The sequence below is a fragment of the Oncorhynchus tshawytscha genome, linkage group LG16 (assembly GCF_018296145.1).
Source record: "Oncorhynchus tshawytscha isolate Ot180627B linkage group LG16, Otsh_v2.0, whole genome shotgun sequence".
NCBI classification, from domain to species: Eukaryota; Metazoa; Chordata; class Actinopteri; order Salmoniformes; family Salmonidae; genus Oncorhynchus; species Oncorhynchus tshawytscha.
The window spans coordinates 58,731,328-58,747,705 of record NC_056444.1 but is presented as its reverse complement, the minus strand read 5'-3'; the positions used below and the strand labels follow the sequence as shown (position 1 = coordinate 58,747,705).

Sequence of the window (16,378 nt, the reverse complement as noted above, 5' to 3'; positions counted from 1 at the left end):
AGGATCCGTGTTTAGTTTGGGGATTACAGAAACGAGGCCTTGTGTCATAGAAACAGGCAGGACCCCTAAATCAATTGCTTCCTTAAAGACATTAAATAGAAATTCAACAATATCCTCCTGAAAATATGTATAATAAGGCCATTATTCTCTGGAGATCTCTTTAACTTGCTGATACATTGTTTTATTTCATTGATAGAAATCAATTCAGAGGCATCCTAATCCCATTTCGAAAAGTGTCCTAGCTAGGTAAATTATAGTCTACATAGTTTTCAATACATGTTTTATTCAAATAATATGTACAGTACAGGCATGGAACATTTTAAACACATTTAGTGACAATGTTGAAACCACATTATTATAGAATGTCTTAACCTATAAAATGTAACTTGAAATATTTACAACTATGCATTTACAAAGTATAATATTTATTTCTCTGTTATTAAAAGCAAAGATTATTGACAGAAGTGGGGGCTTCAGGAAGCTGTAGCCTTCCATTCAAGATGTGAGTCAAATACCTGAAACAGGATGTCAGCGCAAATGGGGATCAGTAACCCATCACCAGAGCAAATTCATAGATATGTTGGGAAAAAGGAGATGAGGGACATTTTGCCATCAACTAACTCATGTAGTGATAATGTTGCTGCCTCTTAATGTCTTAAATCTTTATGCAATCTCAAGGGGACCAGCCAAAGATGTAATCATCACTGCATTAGAGCAGTGGTTTTCAAACCTCTTCTCGGGGACCCCCAGCAGTTCCCTATATTAGGCTAGCACACCTGATTAAACTTGTCAACTAATCATCAAGACCTTGATTAGATTAATCAGGTTAGCTAGTTCAGGGCTACAACAAAATTCTTAAGCGTCTAGGTGTCCCCGAAGAGGTTTGTGAACCCCTGCATGAGAGGACGAGCTGCTCGTGGAATTTTTAGATGTAAATAGCATAGAATGAATTATATTGCTATGGTTCATACTTCAGAGAAGGCCCTCAGTCCTTCTCACAGCACACTGGTCGAATGTAAGATGTGCAGGACGTAGGTTATGACAGAGACTGCGATTAGAAGGAGAGGCTGAACCTGAGCTTGAAGCTGCCCCGACGATTTAGTCTTCAGCTCCACTTCCACAGGGAAGTGGTCACTCACTTCCAGAACCTGAAATGACGAACTGAGTTTATTCTGTGTCATGATATCTATGACAGAAGAAAAATACATTAAAAAATACAACTTTGGCATTCCTGGCATGGTGCAGCTTTTCCTGTGGGCTTTTTGAGATGGAAAAGGGTTTGAAACGCTAAAACACATGATAAAATATTGTTTGAAAAGAGTATTACCATTTCCTTTGAGAGTTTATACTCCTTGGCGATGTTGAAGACCCGAGCTGAATAAGGTTTGATGGCCTTTAAGAAGGGCTGTCCGTGTACCACAATCCTAAGAAAAACTAAGTGTCAAGTCAATAGAGCTGAATAGTAATATGTTATTGTATCCATCAAAGCAGAATGTATATAATCAAAATAATCCCTAATTCAAAGAATGTATAATTTAAGTGTAGCTCATTTTCTAATTTCCACCCACCTGTCATAGGCGCAGCTGGTGAGGTCTCCAACAGTGGTGTCCACCTTGTCCCCGATCAACCAGAAGAATCCAGGGTTTGAGAACAGTCTGATGTTTGCCTTGTCCTGCCTTGTCATGTGCCCACAACCAGCATTGAAGGCTCCAAGGAACATCACTTTCTATAGGACACAGTGGCATTACATTGGTGTAGGTTAGATATGTGGATAATATAGCATGACAGATAAAACAGTAATTGAATTCATCTTACTATAACCAAACAAAAACACCAACGGGTAGTTGAAATTGTTCTCCCAGTCTTGTCATGTCTCACCTCAGTATTCCACTTCCTTTGTATTTCCTCAAAGACATCATAAAGCTTGTCAATCTCCTTGATTGCGTCAGAGGCCGTAGTGTGCAGTGGGATCAGAGCAAAGTCTCCTATCACTGTTCAGAGGAAGATCATTAGTTATCAAAACAGCACAAATTGAATTTCAATTCTCATGAACTTAAAAAGAACCAACCTGTTTCCTTGGCTTGGAATCTAACAACAAAGGGGTCTCTGGAGAAAGCATCCACACCCCCTTCCTTTTTGTCAGCGTACTGGTACCTATCTGTCAACTCTACAGTCTCATTCCTGTGGAGAGGCATTTAGTTATAGCATCATTCACTTGGGCTTAAAGTTAAGCAGGGTGACAGATAGTTAAAGAGTAGGACAGGGGAGGCAGCATATTTAGGAGGTTTTAAATGATTGCAAGTTTACGTCATGAGAATAGCATTTGTAAATTAATGTGATGTAAGAGCTCTGAAATATATACAGATTTGAGTCATTTAGCAGACAACACTAATTGCTCCTGTAAGTCGATCTGGATATGTCCCTTGCTCAAGGGCCCATCGACAGATCTTTCACCTAGTCAGCTCAGGATTCAAATATATAATGTAAAAATAATGGTCTCTCTTACCGGTACAGATAGACATATTGCTCCTGGTCTTCAGGTGTCCGCCCCAGACCTCCACTGGCAACATACTTATAGTGATATTGGTCATCATATCTAAGACAAAATGAACAAAAGGGGTCGGAGACCATAAATTAAGTGAAAAAAAGTCTAGCATAAATAAAGAATTTCTTTATAACTCAAATCAATTTATTCCAAGTGCATTTAACAACAGCCTCAATACACAATACAATCAAAGAGGAATCAAACAAATAAAACAAGTTAGCGTGAATGATTGAACGGTGCATCTGGTAGAGTATTAGATACCTGTTACAGCATATAGATTCTACTGTACCTAGTACTGTATCTGTTGAGTCTCCCCAACAGAGCTTTGGTGGCTTTGCCCTGTAGGTCTTTTACCTCCTGAAGAAGACAGATGTCACAGCGAGACACAACCTGTGGACAATCAACCAACAAGGTCAGAACATGAATGTCTAACAATCACTGAAAAATAACTAGATTATATAGCTGTGCTTCACTCTGTTGATCTACATGCGTGCAGGTGAAGTGGGATTTTTGGTGCAGCGGACACCTTTTTGGTAACATGATAGCCTTGCCGGTCCCAATCACAAGGGGGCGATAGCAAAGTTGTTATTTTGTCTTCTCATTTTGTGAAAGCAAGGAAGAGTCGCCTTCCCTTGGTAGTAGTAGCAGCTAGCTTTAGCCTGGCTAAAAACATAGCAAGCTAGCTACAGTAGCCTTTTTAGCTTCTTACATTATCATGTGAAATAATCATATTTATAAAGAAAAATAATATGCCCTGGCAAATATTTGTATAATTGCCAGTGTAACCTAAAACACTATCCGAGTGACCTGCTGCTGGTATATTCATTCCCATTTCAGATAAAAAATAAAATGGCATGTTTCGGTCATGAGAAAAAAAAAAGCACATGGCTAGCTAGTTGGCTACAGCACGTAATACAACCCATGGATCAAATCCTGAATGCTGATTGGTTAAAACCGCATTCCAATCGGTATCTACTTTCACAAATTATCGCCGGCTAAAGCCATGTCGTTAAAATGCTTGTTTATTCTGTTCCACCAGACTGCGCAATCCACGGTCTCATCAGCCTAGCCAGGCAATTTATGAACTCGAGCTCCACTATAAAAAGCATTTAGACATTATCTTTAAAATAATAATAATTGTCTGTCTCTCCGACATTTGCAACATTGTTTCAATATTCAAATTCGATCTAGCTGTTGCATAGTAATGAACGTGTCAGAAGACGGGAAGAGACGACAGGCAGCTTTTCTCAGCCAGTCGAAATCACGACTCAGCATAATTTTTATAGATATACAGTGCATTCGTAAAGTATTCAGACCCCTTGACCTTTTCCACACTTTGTTACACCATATTCTAAAATGGATTACATTAATTGCTTCCCCTCAATCTACACACAATACCTCATAATGACAAAGCGAAAAAAGGGTTAGAAATGTTTGCCAATGTATTTAAAATAAAATAAAACTGAAATAACTTAAGTATTCAGACCCTTTGCTATGGCTCGACATTGAGCTCAAGTGCATCCTGTTTCCATTGATCATCCTTGAGATGTTTCTACAACTTGATTGGAGTCCACTTGTGGTAAATTAAATTGATTGGACATGATTTGGAAAGGCACAGACCGATTCCACAGTTGACAGTGCATGTCAGAGCAAAAACCAAGCCACGAGGTCGAAGGAATTGTCCGTAGAGCTCCGGGACAGGATTGCGTGGAGTCACAGATCTGGGGAAGGGTACAAAAAAAATAATGTCTGCAGCATTGAAGGTCCCCAAGAACACAGTGGCCTCCATCATTCTTAAATGGAAGAAATTTGGAACCACCAAGACTCTTCCTAGAGCTGGCCGCCCAGCCAAACTGCGCAATCAGGGGAGGTGGGCCTTGGTCAGGGAGGTGACCAAGAACCCAATGGTCACTCTGGCAGAGCTCCAGAGTTCCTCTGTGGAGATGGAAGAACCACCATTTCTGCAGCACACCACCAAATCAGGCCTTTATGGTAGAGTGGCCAGACGGAAGCCACTCCTCAGTAAAAATGCACGACAGCCCGCTTGGAGTTTGCCAAAAGGCACCTTAAGGTCTATCAGACCATGAGAAACAAGATTTTCTGGCCTGATGAAACCAAGATTGAACTCTTTGGCCTGAATGCCACACTTCACGTCTGGAGGAAACCTGAGCCCTCATTTATCAATGTTGCGTATGAACAGGAATGTTTGTAAACCATGCGTGTGATCATTTAAGCAAAGTGTGGGATTTATCCATTTGTACTTATACTTGAGAATGTGTGTAAATTTAAGCACACCTCTGACCGTGCGTACACACAACACCTTGTGGTAGAAAAGTCAAACTGCTTATGAAATGCCATCCACCAAATGGAGAAAAGAGTGACATTCTGGACCAAATCAGAAATTATGAACAAACAAGATGAATACATCAATAGTTTATTCATGTATTTATTTTATAGACACTTAAGCTACTAATAGTTCTCAGGGTGCTATCGAATTCATAAACATGAAACCATTTAATAATAAAGTCAATTAGAAAGAGAGTGGAATGTAAGGTTGGAGGCAATTTAGTTAAACCAGTTAAATAATATAAAAGGCAACACTGAGGCATGGTGACTTGTCCAAAATGGCAAATCTTGCATTTCTGGAGGATCTGGCACAAGCTGCATTATGCAGGGAGCGTGTTTTCAATGAGCGTGTGGTTTTTCTCCTGAGAGTGACTTATTGGCTTATTAGTAGATTTTCTTTTCCAAGGCATATTTTATTGTATCTCTGCAACCAACTCTCTCCAGTATTAGAAAGGGAGATGAAATGCACCAATTGCATCCTAGTGCATACCAAAGTCCTCTCCACCCTGGGATTTTTGGCCACAGGAACATTCCAGCGGGAGATTGAGGATCGGTCTGGCATTACACAATGAGATGAATATTGCCTGCAGTCCTTCATGGCATTATTTCATTGACCCCACAATACATACAGTTTCCATACACTGCTGTGCAACAAGCCAGAGTGAAAAGGGATTTCCATACCATAGCTAGATTTCTCAATGCGTTTGAGTAATTGACTGCACCCACATCGCAATAAAAGCACCATCATTGAACAAATTCAACAGAAAAGGTTTCCATTCTGTCAATGTGCAGGTCATCGGTGATTCACATTTGGCTTTGTTGAATGTAGTGGCCAAATGGGACACATGACTCATTCAGTTCAGTCAGCCTTAACCTCCAGGAAGGAGCTGTTGAGGATGGATGGCTTATGTTTTATTTGCCATGTTAGACCTCTACTGGGAAACAATATCTGCATGTTGTGTTCATAACTGCAGGAGACTGGGGCTACCCATTAAAAACCATGGCTGATGACTCCCCTCACAAACCAACAAGAGGCAAGGTACAACCAAGCCCGTGCATGCACAAGAACAGTGGAGCACACCATAGGCCTGCTGAAAGGGCACTGGCTGTGCTTGTCTGGGACAGGAGGCACACTGCAATACCAGCCTAGCAAGGTTTGCCTCTGAAATTACATTCCTTCAAATGCCATTACATGAATGTAATACAATGTGCAAATTCCTTTTTAGGTTTGCTACATTGTCAAGGCTGGCAGTGTGCTCCACAACATTGCAATAAAAAAAATGGCATTCCACTGAATGATCCACCCAGACCGGATGAGCCCATGCCTGACAGGGAGCGTTTCCCCACCACCCATAGCCCTGGCACTGAGGACAAGAGTCAATATCATACAACGGTTTTAGGTATCTGTTCTTCCAAATATTGTAATCAAATTGACAAGGAAAACGCATTTACATTTCACCAGAATTTGTCTCACATGTTTGACACAATCAACAAGTTCTTTCAATGATTGATTTCTCTCTCAGGCCGTTGCATACATCCTCCAGCTGCTGTTTGAGTCCAAGAATTGATGTGTTGATCTCCTCGTTGTTTCAGGACTGCGTCATGAGGCACAGCTGAAGCGCTCGCCAAAGAGGACACCCTTCTGTGAAGATTTCATGTTTTGTTATATTTATTGTCAAGAAAAAAATATTTAGATGTGGTCCATGTTTGAATACGGTTGTGAAAATAAATCTCAACTTACCATCAGTTGGTTTGTCTGGTATTCCTTTAGGGTCTAGGAGAGGGTCCTCAGTATCACCATCACAAATGATGCCAGACACTGAGGTCTCTCCAATTATGCTGCCAATGTGCTGGTCCATAGCAGACAGTGAAGAGTCACTCTGCCCTCCTCATGTTGCACTTATCCCTTTTGTGGATCATTCTTTTTGTTGTTGTTGCTGCTGCTGCTGCATGTTTTCAAACCAAACCATTTCTTTTTTATTTCATTAACTGTTTCTGCACTCAGATGAGGCAGAAGTTACCACAGCTCTAACCTGCTCCCAAGCAATATTTATTTATTTATTATTATTTGACAAGCCATTGCTGAGGGCTCCAAAAGTATGGCTTGTTTGACTTCCACTTCGGTGATCAAAAGTTCTATTTCTGCGTCTGATTATGATTTCTCCATGTTGGTGGACAGAAATCAGTGACATTTCTTGCAGTTTTAAAAAGGGAAGGTTTGTGACCATAAATGGTCATTTAGGGCAGTTAGTTATGTAAATGAGACTTCAAGTGCACTAGCACAGTGTTTTAGAATGTGTCGGATTTATCAAGGCAAAATACTTACAGATGTGTGTACATCAAGCGTACGAGCAATTGATAAATACTAACTTCATTGTACTTGCAAACATTTAAAATCTTCTTATGAGTTAATTTAGAAGCATTTCTATGTAACATTGATAAATGAGGGCTCTGGCACCATCCTGTGACGCATGGTGGTGGCATCATCATGCTGTGGGGATGTTTTTCAGTGACAGGGACTGAGACAAGTCAGGATTGAGGCAAAGATGAACGGAGCGAAGTACAGAGAGATCCTTGATGAAAACCTGCTTCAGAGCGCTCAAGATCTCAGACTGGGGTGAAGGTTCACCTTCCAACAGGACAAGGACCCTAAGCGCACTGCCAAGACAATGCAGGAGTGGCTTCCGGACAAGTCTGAATGTCCTTGAGTCGCCCAGCCAGAGCCCGGACTTGAACATCTTTGGAGACCTGAAAATAGCTGCGCCGCGATGCTCCCCATTCAACCGGACAGAGCTTGAGAGGATCTGCAGAGAAGAATGGGAGAAACTCCCCAAATACAGGTGTGCCAAGCTTGTAGGGTCCTACCCAATACGACTCGAGGCTGTAATCGCTGCCAAATGTGCTTCAAAGTAGTGAGTAAAGGGTCTGAATACTTATGTAAATGTGATAGTTTTTTAAAAAAGTAATACATTTGCAAATATATACAAAGAAATATCAATAGAAAACAGGTAAAACGAAACGAAGTGCAGCTCATTTGCAGTATTTCCAGCTTCCGTGTTAGCTGTGTTGTTGGCTAGCTCCTGAACAACAGTTTCTTTCAGACAGAGCACATGTTCTATGCCAGGTGAAATCGTGCCTCATTAGCTCATTGTTATAGATGTATCCAAATAAATGTCACTAGAAAACAGCTTAAACAAATGCAAATACTTTGTTGTTATTCTGGCTTCACTGTTTGACGTGACTAAGGGGTAAGAACAGTACCAGCCTGTATGGCAATAGAACATTTAGAACGAATGACTGGGTCGTGTCCATAGATACAGAACAAAAACACTGAATAACTGTCACTTCTCTGGCAACCGAACCGATAGAACAAACGACCAGCTGGCTTGTGTAACAACCCTAGATGTGTCAGGACTATCTTGTGGAAGGATGAATTTTTTTGATGAATTTATTCATACTTAAATTCATGAAAATATGTACATCATTATTTGATTATGTTGGTAACCTGTTGTATATATCCTCGAAGCCAGTGCTCGGAGGATATATTGGCACAGTTTGCCAGCCCAAGACGAACAGTGCCAATATATCCTCCAAACACCAGCTTCTCTGGCATTATCACTTTACACCATTTCACAATAGCCTCTAAATCACTAGTTATTACTCCGAAACAAAATACCTTTTGGTGTGGATTCTTGTGGTTTGGTTTACGGTTTGAACAGTTGCTGAAATTATATTTGGTTATCAAGGCAAAATAGGCTAATTTGAGGAATAGCCTATAGATCAGATCAAGGAACCAAGCGACAACACTAACCCCATGGCTGCAGAAGAAATTATGCAACATGTCGACATTTTCGGGTAGTAAAAAAGTATGTCTAAGTGTATTCCAAGGAGCCCCCCCTTTTGTGACGAAAAACGACATTGCAACACGCCAAATCTTGCGTCTGCAAAGAGCTTGCAGTAAGTAAAAAAATGTAATGGCAAAAATGTACATTTCCTCCTATATAGAAATAACCAAAAGTAACTGCTTTTAATGATAAGAACATGCATCAACTTGGCATCATTGGAAAGAAAACACCTGAGAGATAAGGAAATGGTAAGACCATAGATAGAATCAAGCACACAAACCAACCATGTTATTTTTTTTGTCATCTTTACATGGACAAGCTATAAGTCAATTATTGATGAATAGTGCTGGAAACAGATGCCTTCCACAAGTAAAAAAAAACATTGGGAAAAAACCCGGGATTAATAGACAACAGCTAGAACTTCAGACGTTTTAGTAAGAGGTGTCAGGTGTGGTCAAGGGACATCGCCAAGTGTTCCCTCAACCTCTCCAAAGTATGTAAATAAGGTATTTCCACTGCTATTACACATTGAATAAGCCTGAAAGTTATTGGTCGCTAATAAAAACACAATTTCCACAATATCAACCTCTCTGTGTGGAGGTGTCAGGGGACAATCTTTTAACCTCTCCAAAGTGTCCGAATAGTATGATCATTACACAGGTGCACTGTGCTGGGGACAATAAAAGGCCACTCTATAATGTACAGTTTTGTTACAACACAATGCCACAGATGTCTCAAGTTGAGGGAGTGTACAATTGGTATGCTGACAGCAAGAATGTCCATCAGATCTGTTCCCAGAGAATTGAATGTTCATTTCTCTACCATTAGCTGCCTCCAATGTCATTTTAGAGAATTTGGCAGTACATCCAACCAACCTCACAACCCCAGACCACGTGTAATCACACCAGCCCAGGACCTCCACATCCGGCTTCTTCACCTGCGGGATCGTCTGAGACCAGCCACCTGGACAGCTGATGAAACTGAGGAGTAATTCTGTCTGTAATAACGCCCTTTTGTGGGGGAAAACTACTTCTGATTGGCTGGGTCTGACTCCCAACTGGGTGGGACAATGCCTTCCCAGGCCCACCCCTGGCTGCGCCCCTGCCCAGTCAAGTGAAATCCATAGATAAGGACCTAATGAATTCATTTCAAATGACTGATTTCCTTATATGAACTCTAACTCAGTAATCGTAAGCTCTCTCACACACAAAATTAATAAACAGTATGGAAATATTATTAAAGTGATCAGTGATTCCATGTCTATGTACTTAGGGCAGCAGCATCTAAGGTGCAGGGTTGAGTAACCGGCTAGTGACAGTGACTAAGTTCAGGGCAGGGTACTGGCTAATGATGGCTATTTAACAGTTTTATAGCCTTAACCTCTATGGGATCGATGTCCCATCAGCGAGACGGTTGAGCTAACGTAGGCTAACCTTTTTGCTGAGTTTACTAGTGAAATGCATAGCACTCAGAATTAAAAAGGTTTTACCAGGTATTGTTCATCCTGATCAGACACGTTTTTTACATAGACAATACATTGGAGATAATATGCGACTACTAGAAATAATAGAACATGAAACATCTAAGAAGCCAGGCCTGGTATTTATAGCGGATATTGAAAAGACCTTTGATAAAGACTGGATTTTATTTATAAATGCGTGGAGCCTCTTATAAAATGGGTAAAAGTAATGTATAGCAACCAGAGGTGTAAAATGGTAAATAGCGGCAACTTCTCAGAGAGTTTTGAATCATCGAAAGAAGTCGAACAAGGGTGTCCACTGTCACCATATATATTTGTTATGGCCATCGAAATGCTAGCTATTAAAATCAGTTCAAATAACAGAGTATTAAAAAATTCAAAGATTAAAAAGTCCATGTATGCCGATGACTCAAGTTTTATATTGAGTCCAAAAGCTAGATCCCTGCAATGTCTCATTGAAGATCTAGATAACTTTTCTGGACTAAAACCTAATTATGATAAAATGTACAATATTACGTATTGGATCTTTAAAAATATAACTAGCACATTACCCTGCAGTTTACCTATAAAATGGGCTGACGGTGAAGTAGACATACTTGGTATTAATATCACAAAATATATAAATGACCTCTCCACAATGAATTTCAATAGAAAACTAGTAAAAATAGACAAGATCCTGCAACCATGGAGTGGTAAAAACCTGTCATTTTATGGAAAAATTACACTGATTAACTCCTTAGTCATATCTCAGTTTACTGACTTATGGCAATACCTACTCCTGATGATTCATTTCTCAAATCATATGAGCAAAACATATTTAGCTTTATCTAGGATGCTCAACCAGACAGGCACACTTTATCTTATCTATATAATGAATATGAACTGGGTGGGTTGAGATAATTAAATATTAAACCTATAAACGCTTCACTTATACAAAAGTTTTACTTGAACCCTAAATGGTTCTCATGTAGATTACTAAGAAAAGCTCATCCATTGTTTAAAAACTTCCTTTTTTGCCTGTTCAGATTTCCAGGTCTCATTTTCAATTAATTGAAAATGAGACCTTTTTCAAATCATTTATTTTTTTCAAACAAGCATTGCAGAGCTGGTTATAATTTAATCCCCCTGAAAATATAAATATTATGGCTGAATGTTGGAAAAGGGTATTGTTTTAAAATTAAATTGTAAATTGGAATTGTAGAGTCGTATTTCATGGCGTTATCAGAATTGTATGGGAAGGTATGCTCAATCCAAGATTACAACCAATTAATTACAGAATTACCCCAAAAATGGAGACAGGTGGCAGCGGGAGGAGGTAGGGAACTGGTGTCTGCCCAATATAAAGGATCAAAACTGACAGAGGAATAAAAATAGCATAAATAGGAAAGTATGCCAATTTCATTTGAGGACCAGGAAGTTGACAGCTGTGACATACAGATCACAAAATAGTTGATGTACTAATTCATGGTACATGGTGTATGAGTTGATATATAAAACGACACAAGATTCAGGACTTCATGCCTTTCAGCTAAAATGATTGCACAGAATACTTGCCACCAACAAAATGTTGAATATTTGGGGTATACAATCACTGCAGCCTTGCAGATTTTGTTGTGAGGATACAGAATCAATAGACCATTTGTATTGATATTGACCTCAGGTAGCCTGTTTCTGGTCTCAGGTTCAGGAATGGCTGAAAAAGCATAACATTAATCTAAAATTGACCCTAGAAATAGCATTGCTGGGAGATCTGGAGAGACCTGGTCAGCCAATTACTATATTCTTAGTAAAAGTATTTATCTTCAACTCACAATCTGTGGATTCTGTTCAATAGATTCCAATTGTAGGTTAAACATCACAGCATAGTTGAAAGATATTCACTACCGTTTAAAAGTTTGGGATCACTTAGAAATGTCCTTGTTTTTTAAAGAAAATAAAAAAGATTTTTCCATTAAAAGAACATCAAATTGATCCGAAATTCAGCGTAGACTTTGTTATTGTCATAAATTACTGTTGTAGCTGGAAACAGCTAATCCTAGTTGATCATTTTAAAAGGCTAATTGATCATTAGAAAACCCTTTGCAATTATGTTAGCACAGCAGAAAACTGTTGTTCTGATTAAAGAAGCAATAAAACTGGCCTTCTTTAGACTAGTTGAGTATATGGAGCATCAGCATTTGTGGGTTTGATTACAGGCTCAAAATGGCCAGAAACAAAGGGAAATGAAGGCTATTCCACGCGAGAAATTGCCAAGAAACTGAAGATCTCATACAACGCTGTGTATTACTCCCTTCACAGAACAGAGCAAACAGTCTCTAACCGTGTGCAAGGCGTGGGAGTGGGAGGCCCCGGTGCACAACTGAGCAAGATTACATTAGTGTCTAGTTTGAGAAACAGACACCTCACAAGTCCTCAACTGGCAGCTTCATTATATAGTACCCGCAAAAACATGGATGCTGGCCTTCTAAGCAGAGTTCCTCTGTCCAGTGTCTGTGTTCTTTTTCCCATCTTAATCTTTTCTTTTTATTGGCCAGTCTGAGATATGGCTTTTTCTTTGCAACTCTGCCGAGAAGGCCAGCATCCCGGAGTTGCCTCTTCACTTTTGACGTTGAGACTAGTGTTTTGCGGGTACTATTTAATGAAGCTGCCAGTTGACCCTGTAGGATATCTGTTGACGTGCCTTTGAGCAGGGCTTTAACCCTGGTTGCTGCTGTGGGTTGCTCTGGATGGGAGTCTGTTAAATGACTAAAGGTAATGTAAATGTTGAGCAGCTTCACTGCAAGTACATTGTATGTTTTAATATTCAATAAATGTTTTGTTTTAAACAATGGCCGTGAGAATTTGGTGGCCTCTCCAAAGTTACACAGAATATATCCAATGTAAACTAGTGTGAAATAAATACAACATGTAACTACTTTGGAATGATACACAGGACACCACTGTACTGTAAATACAAAACAAAAAGAAGCATCACAGGAGGTTGGTGGCACCTTAATTGGGGAAAACAGGTAATGACTGGAGCAGACAGTGGAATGGTATCAAATACATCAAACACATGGTTTCCAGGTGTTTGATGTCATTCCAGACATTATTATGAGCCATTATCCCCTCTGCAGCCTCCACTGAAATACATACTATACATAGAACGCTATGCAAAATAATTTACATACAGAACTAAAACCAATCCTTATAGTAAATATTTATTTGCCAGAGTCATCAAGGTTGCTCCCAGCCACTCTGTTTGACTCACTAAGAATTTCCTCCAAAGTCCCTTTCTCGGTATACCTGGCTTTTGTACATTTTTTACTCCCCTATTGGGTAGTTTGATTGCTTTTTACATTCCTGATAAGCCATTTTTATGCCAAAGCGATGAAAGAATCCGTTCAAAATATTATGATGCGCTCTGGAGTGCATCCTTTCAAAATGCCGGTAGTAATGGGCCGCATTACACAAAATAGCTATGAAGCTTACCTTATTGGCTACACGACTGTCCATATTTGACTTTAGCCCCTCCCCAGTCTAACCACACCTTTTGTTCACTAAGATGTGGTCACTGGGTGGACATTGGTGTTCTAATTCAGCCATACATTACCGGAGAACATTGGTAACTTAATAATGGTCTACTTTTGTTCGTAAGAACCTAGCTCAAACACAGGCCAAATCGAAGCTTATGTTGTAAGATGTTTGTTGTTTAGTGAAAACTAAGTATAAACTGAACTTCTTGGCTCTCTGGGATGTGACTCGATAATGGTAGGTTACAGGCCGAAAAATAGCATCCGTATCATCTTTGGAATCTTCGCTTTCACCTCATATCAACGTTGTTCAAGTGTATATAGGGTGTGACCTAACACCTTATGGCCGTATGCCCATATATGTTACTAGCCGGACCAAAGATTGTATGGTACGTATGGAAAGCCAAGATCCCCAGCTTTCAGGAGACACCCTGTATTCACGGATAGGGGCTACCGTTCTCATTTTAGACGACATTGAATACGAAGGTCCCCTATTTAGGACACCCTACATTTAAGTGTTTATTAAGATGAATTTGAGACTGATTTACACAACAGTATGACACTATAGTTAAAGATGCTGTCCAGGATCTTAAGCACTTAGCTAGAAATTCGTAACATATTGTATGAATTGGAATTCGTAACGTATACAAATTGCAAATAAAAAAAATTGCAGTACATAACAGATCATACTAAATTGTGCAACATTTTCGGGGGACCCATTTTGGCGTGTGAGCACTAGTTTTCAAAGCTACTGGCTGAAATTATACAAAATCTTAGTTTCTCTTTTGAGCCACTCTTCACTAAAAGCAACAGTTTTCTTCTTGTAAGCCTGTATTATTCTGAAAAGACAAGAGTCACCTTGGTCAGAGTGTGCATCACTCTGTAGTTGGCTGATTTGATGGCATCGAAGTTCTGGATGTTGAAGGCACATATCTTGAAGCCTGAACATGGTCCATAAATACCAATGAGAAGGAGGAGGAGAGGAGTGGGGCAACTCATGACTGAGCTGCTTGCTGTTAATAGAAAAGACGTGAAATTACTGGGCATCGACATATTCATTTTTTTTACTATACATTGTGAGTCATTAAAATGGTAATCACTCAGATCACGGTTCATCACCAACCTTTCTGTTTAAAAAAACAGATTCCTAATGTAATACCTGCTAAATAACAGTTGTGGCACCCTGTGAAGAGATGAATGAGTCCAGGATTTCATTCAGCAAAGCGACACAGTTGTGTGTAAACACCTCTGCAATATAAACCCTAAACTAGTTTTTCCTGAATGTCGGGTTAGTCATTTGGAGCTGTGTCCTGCATTATCAATGTGTTTGACATTCACTCACTGCCCTGGAGTTGACAATCTGAATGAGTTGTTCAAAAGGTAAATCTTTCATAATCCTCACATTAAGCTTCACTCAAGCAATGTATTATATTATAATAGGCAAGTCAGTTAAGAACAAATTCTTATTTACCATGACAGCCTACCCCGGACAAACCCTAACAACGCTGGGCCAATTGTGCACCACCGCATGGGACTCCCAATCACGGCCGGTTGTGATACAGCCTGGAATCGAACCAGGGTCTGTAGTGATGCCCCCAGCAAAATCAAATCAAATTTTATTTGTCACATACACATGGTATGCACTGTATTAACTAGTCTTTGTTAGAGAAGCAAACAGTTCATTGCTGTGCTCCACCATTGACGGTGATTGCATAATAGTGATACAATCAGTTTGAATTTGACCTGTTGGATAGAGAAACTGTGTCCTTGCGTGTTCAGTCACATTTGACAGTGCTGTTGAACAATAGAGAGGGAGCACACCAATCCAACCAGCTGTCCTGCTTCCTTAGTAAGCCCTAGCCCAGCCCTGACGCAGTATACTGGTGGTAGAATTCCACTCCAGGCTGTTTCTGCATTTGGGAAGTCATTGTTAAAGTTTAAAACAGAAGCTTGGATTCAACTAACTAGAGTCCCACTATGATCTTTGTGTTCCAAGGTTCGGGGAAACCTCTAGAAATTAAGAACATTCCAGACAGAAGTGTTTACCAAATCAAACACACCCAACATGGCCCTCAATTTAGATATAAGTCTGATTAATTCAAGAATTGTTTCTTTAAACAATCCCACCAGAGGAAAATTGACTAACCACAGCATACAGCTGAGACTCAAAAACCTACAGTGCCAAACGCAGACTCAAAAGGAGAAATCGTCTCCATGATAGTGTTTGTACAATACACAAAAGCATGAAATCAGACATACATTTAGAAGCTTCTGGTGAGAAAGGTGAAGATGAAATATTTGAACAGAAATAGAGAGAATCATTAGCCTACCTACTTTGATGAGAATTTGATCAATTCCAGGCACACCAAGGTGTTATATTAGGCTAATCTTTACACACCTTACCCAAACTCCCCAATGGCTGTCAGTAGGTTAAAATTGGGTAATCTGTTTTCACCCACAGAGATAGATAGAGGACTCATCTTTGTATCTGTGCCATTGTAGAGTCTGTGACAACATGGACAGCGCCATTAAAGCAATCTCCATTTTGAAGTAGTCAATTTTCTTCTTAAAAACATGACTCCATCAGGGTCACCAGGAGGGATCAGTAAATGAAGTTGGAAATGGTGGAAGCCCTCAATGGCACTGCCCA

At 39.8% G+C, this 16,378-nt stretch overlaps 1 protein-coding gene across 3 annotated transcripts; it reads right to left on the bottom strand.

The window, feature by feature from the left end:
* Positions 1 to 263: 263 nt before the first annotated feature.
* Positions 264 to 16,346, bottom strand: LOC112244587 (deoxyribonuclease gamma). Of its 3 annotated transcripts, none has more exons than XM_024412302.2 (9): positions 16,063 to 16,346; positions 14,587 to 14,741; positions 2,835 to 2,935; positions 2,507 to 2,596; positions 2,069 to 2,181; positions 1,879 to 1,991; positions 1,569 to 1,726; positions 1,328 to 1,424; positions 264 to 1,148 (listed from the first exon to the last, which is right to left on the bottom strand). In XM_024412302.2, exons 2-9 carry the CDS (start codon positions 14,725 to 14,727, stop codon positions 996 to 998), a joined length of 966 nt encoding a protein of 321 aa, XP_024268070.1. In that variant the 5' UTR covers positions 14,728 to 14,741; positions 16,063 to 16,346; the 3' UTR covers positions 264 to 995. The 3 variants fall into 3 exon arrangements, with proteins under 3 accessions (XP_024268070.1, XP_024268071.1, XP_024268069.1); XM_024412303.2 differs by having other exon boundaries at positions 16,127 to 16,346; XM_024412301.2 differs by having other exon boundaries at positions 16,059 to 16,345.
* Positions 16,347 to 16,378: the final 32 nt, after the last annotated feature.

Excerpts from the sequence above, each read along its gene's own strand:
- LOC112244587 (XM_024412302.2), bottom strand. The coding sequence starts at position 14,727 with ATGAGTTGCCCCACTCCTCTCCTCCTCCTTCTCATTGGTATTTATGGA. Across the intron at positions 1,992-2,068 it reads ATTCCAAGCCAAGGAAACAG|TGATAGGAGACTTTGCTCTG; the intron begins GTTGGTTCTTTT and ends TCCTCTGAACAG. Across the intron at positions 1,425-1,568 it reads ACCAGCTGCGCCTATGACAG|GATTGTGGTACACGGACAGC; the intron begins GTGGGTGGAAAT and ends AGTTTTTCTTAG.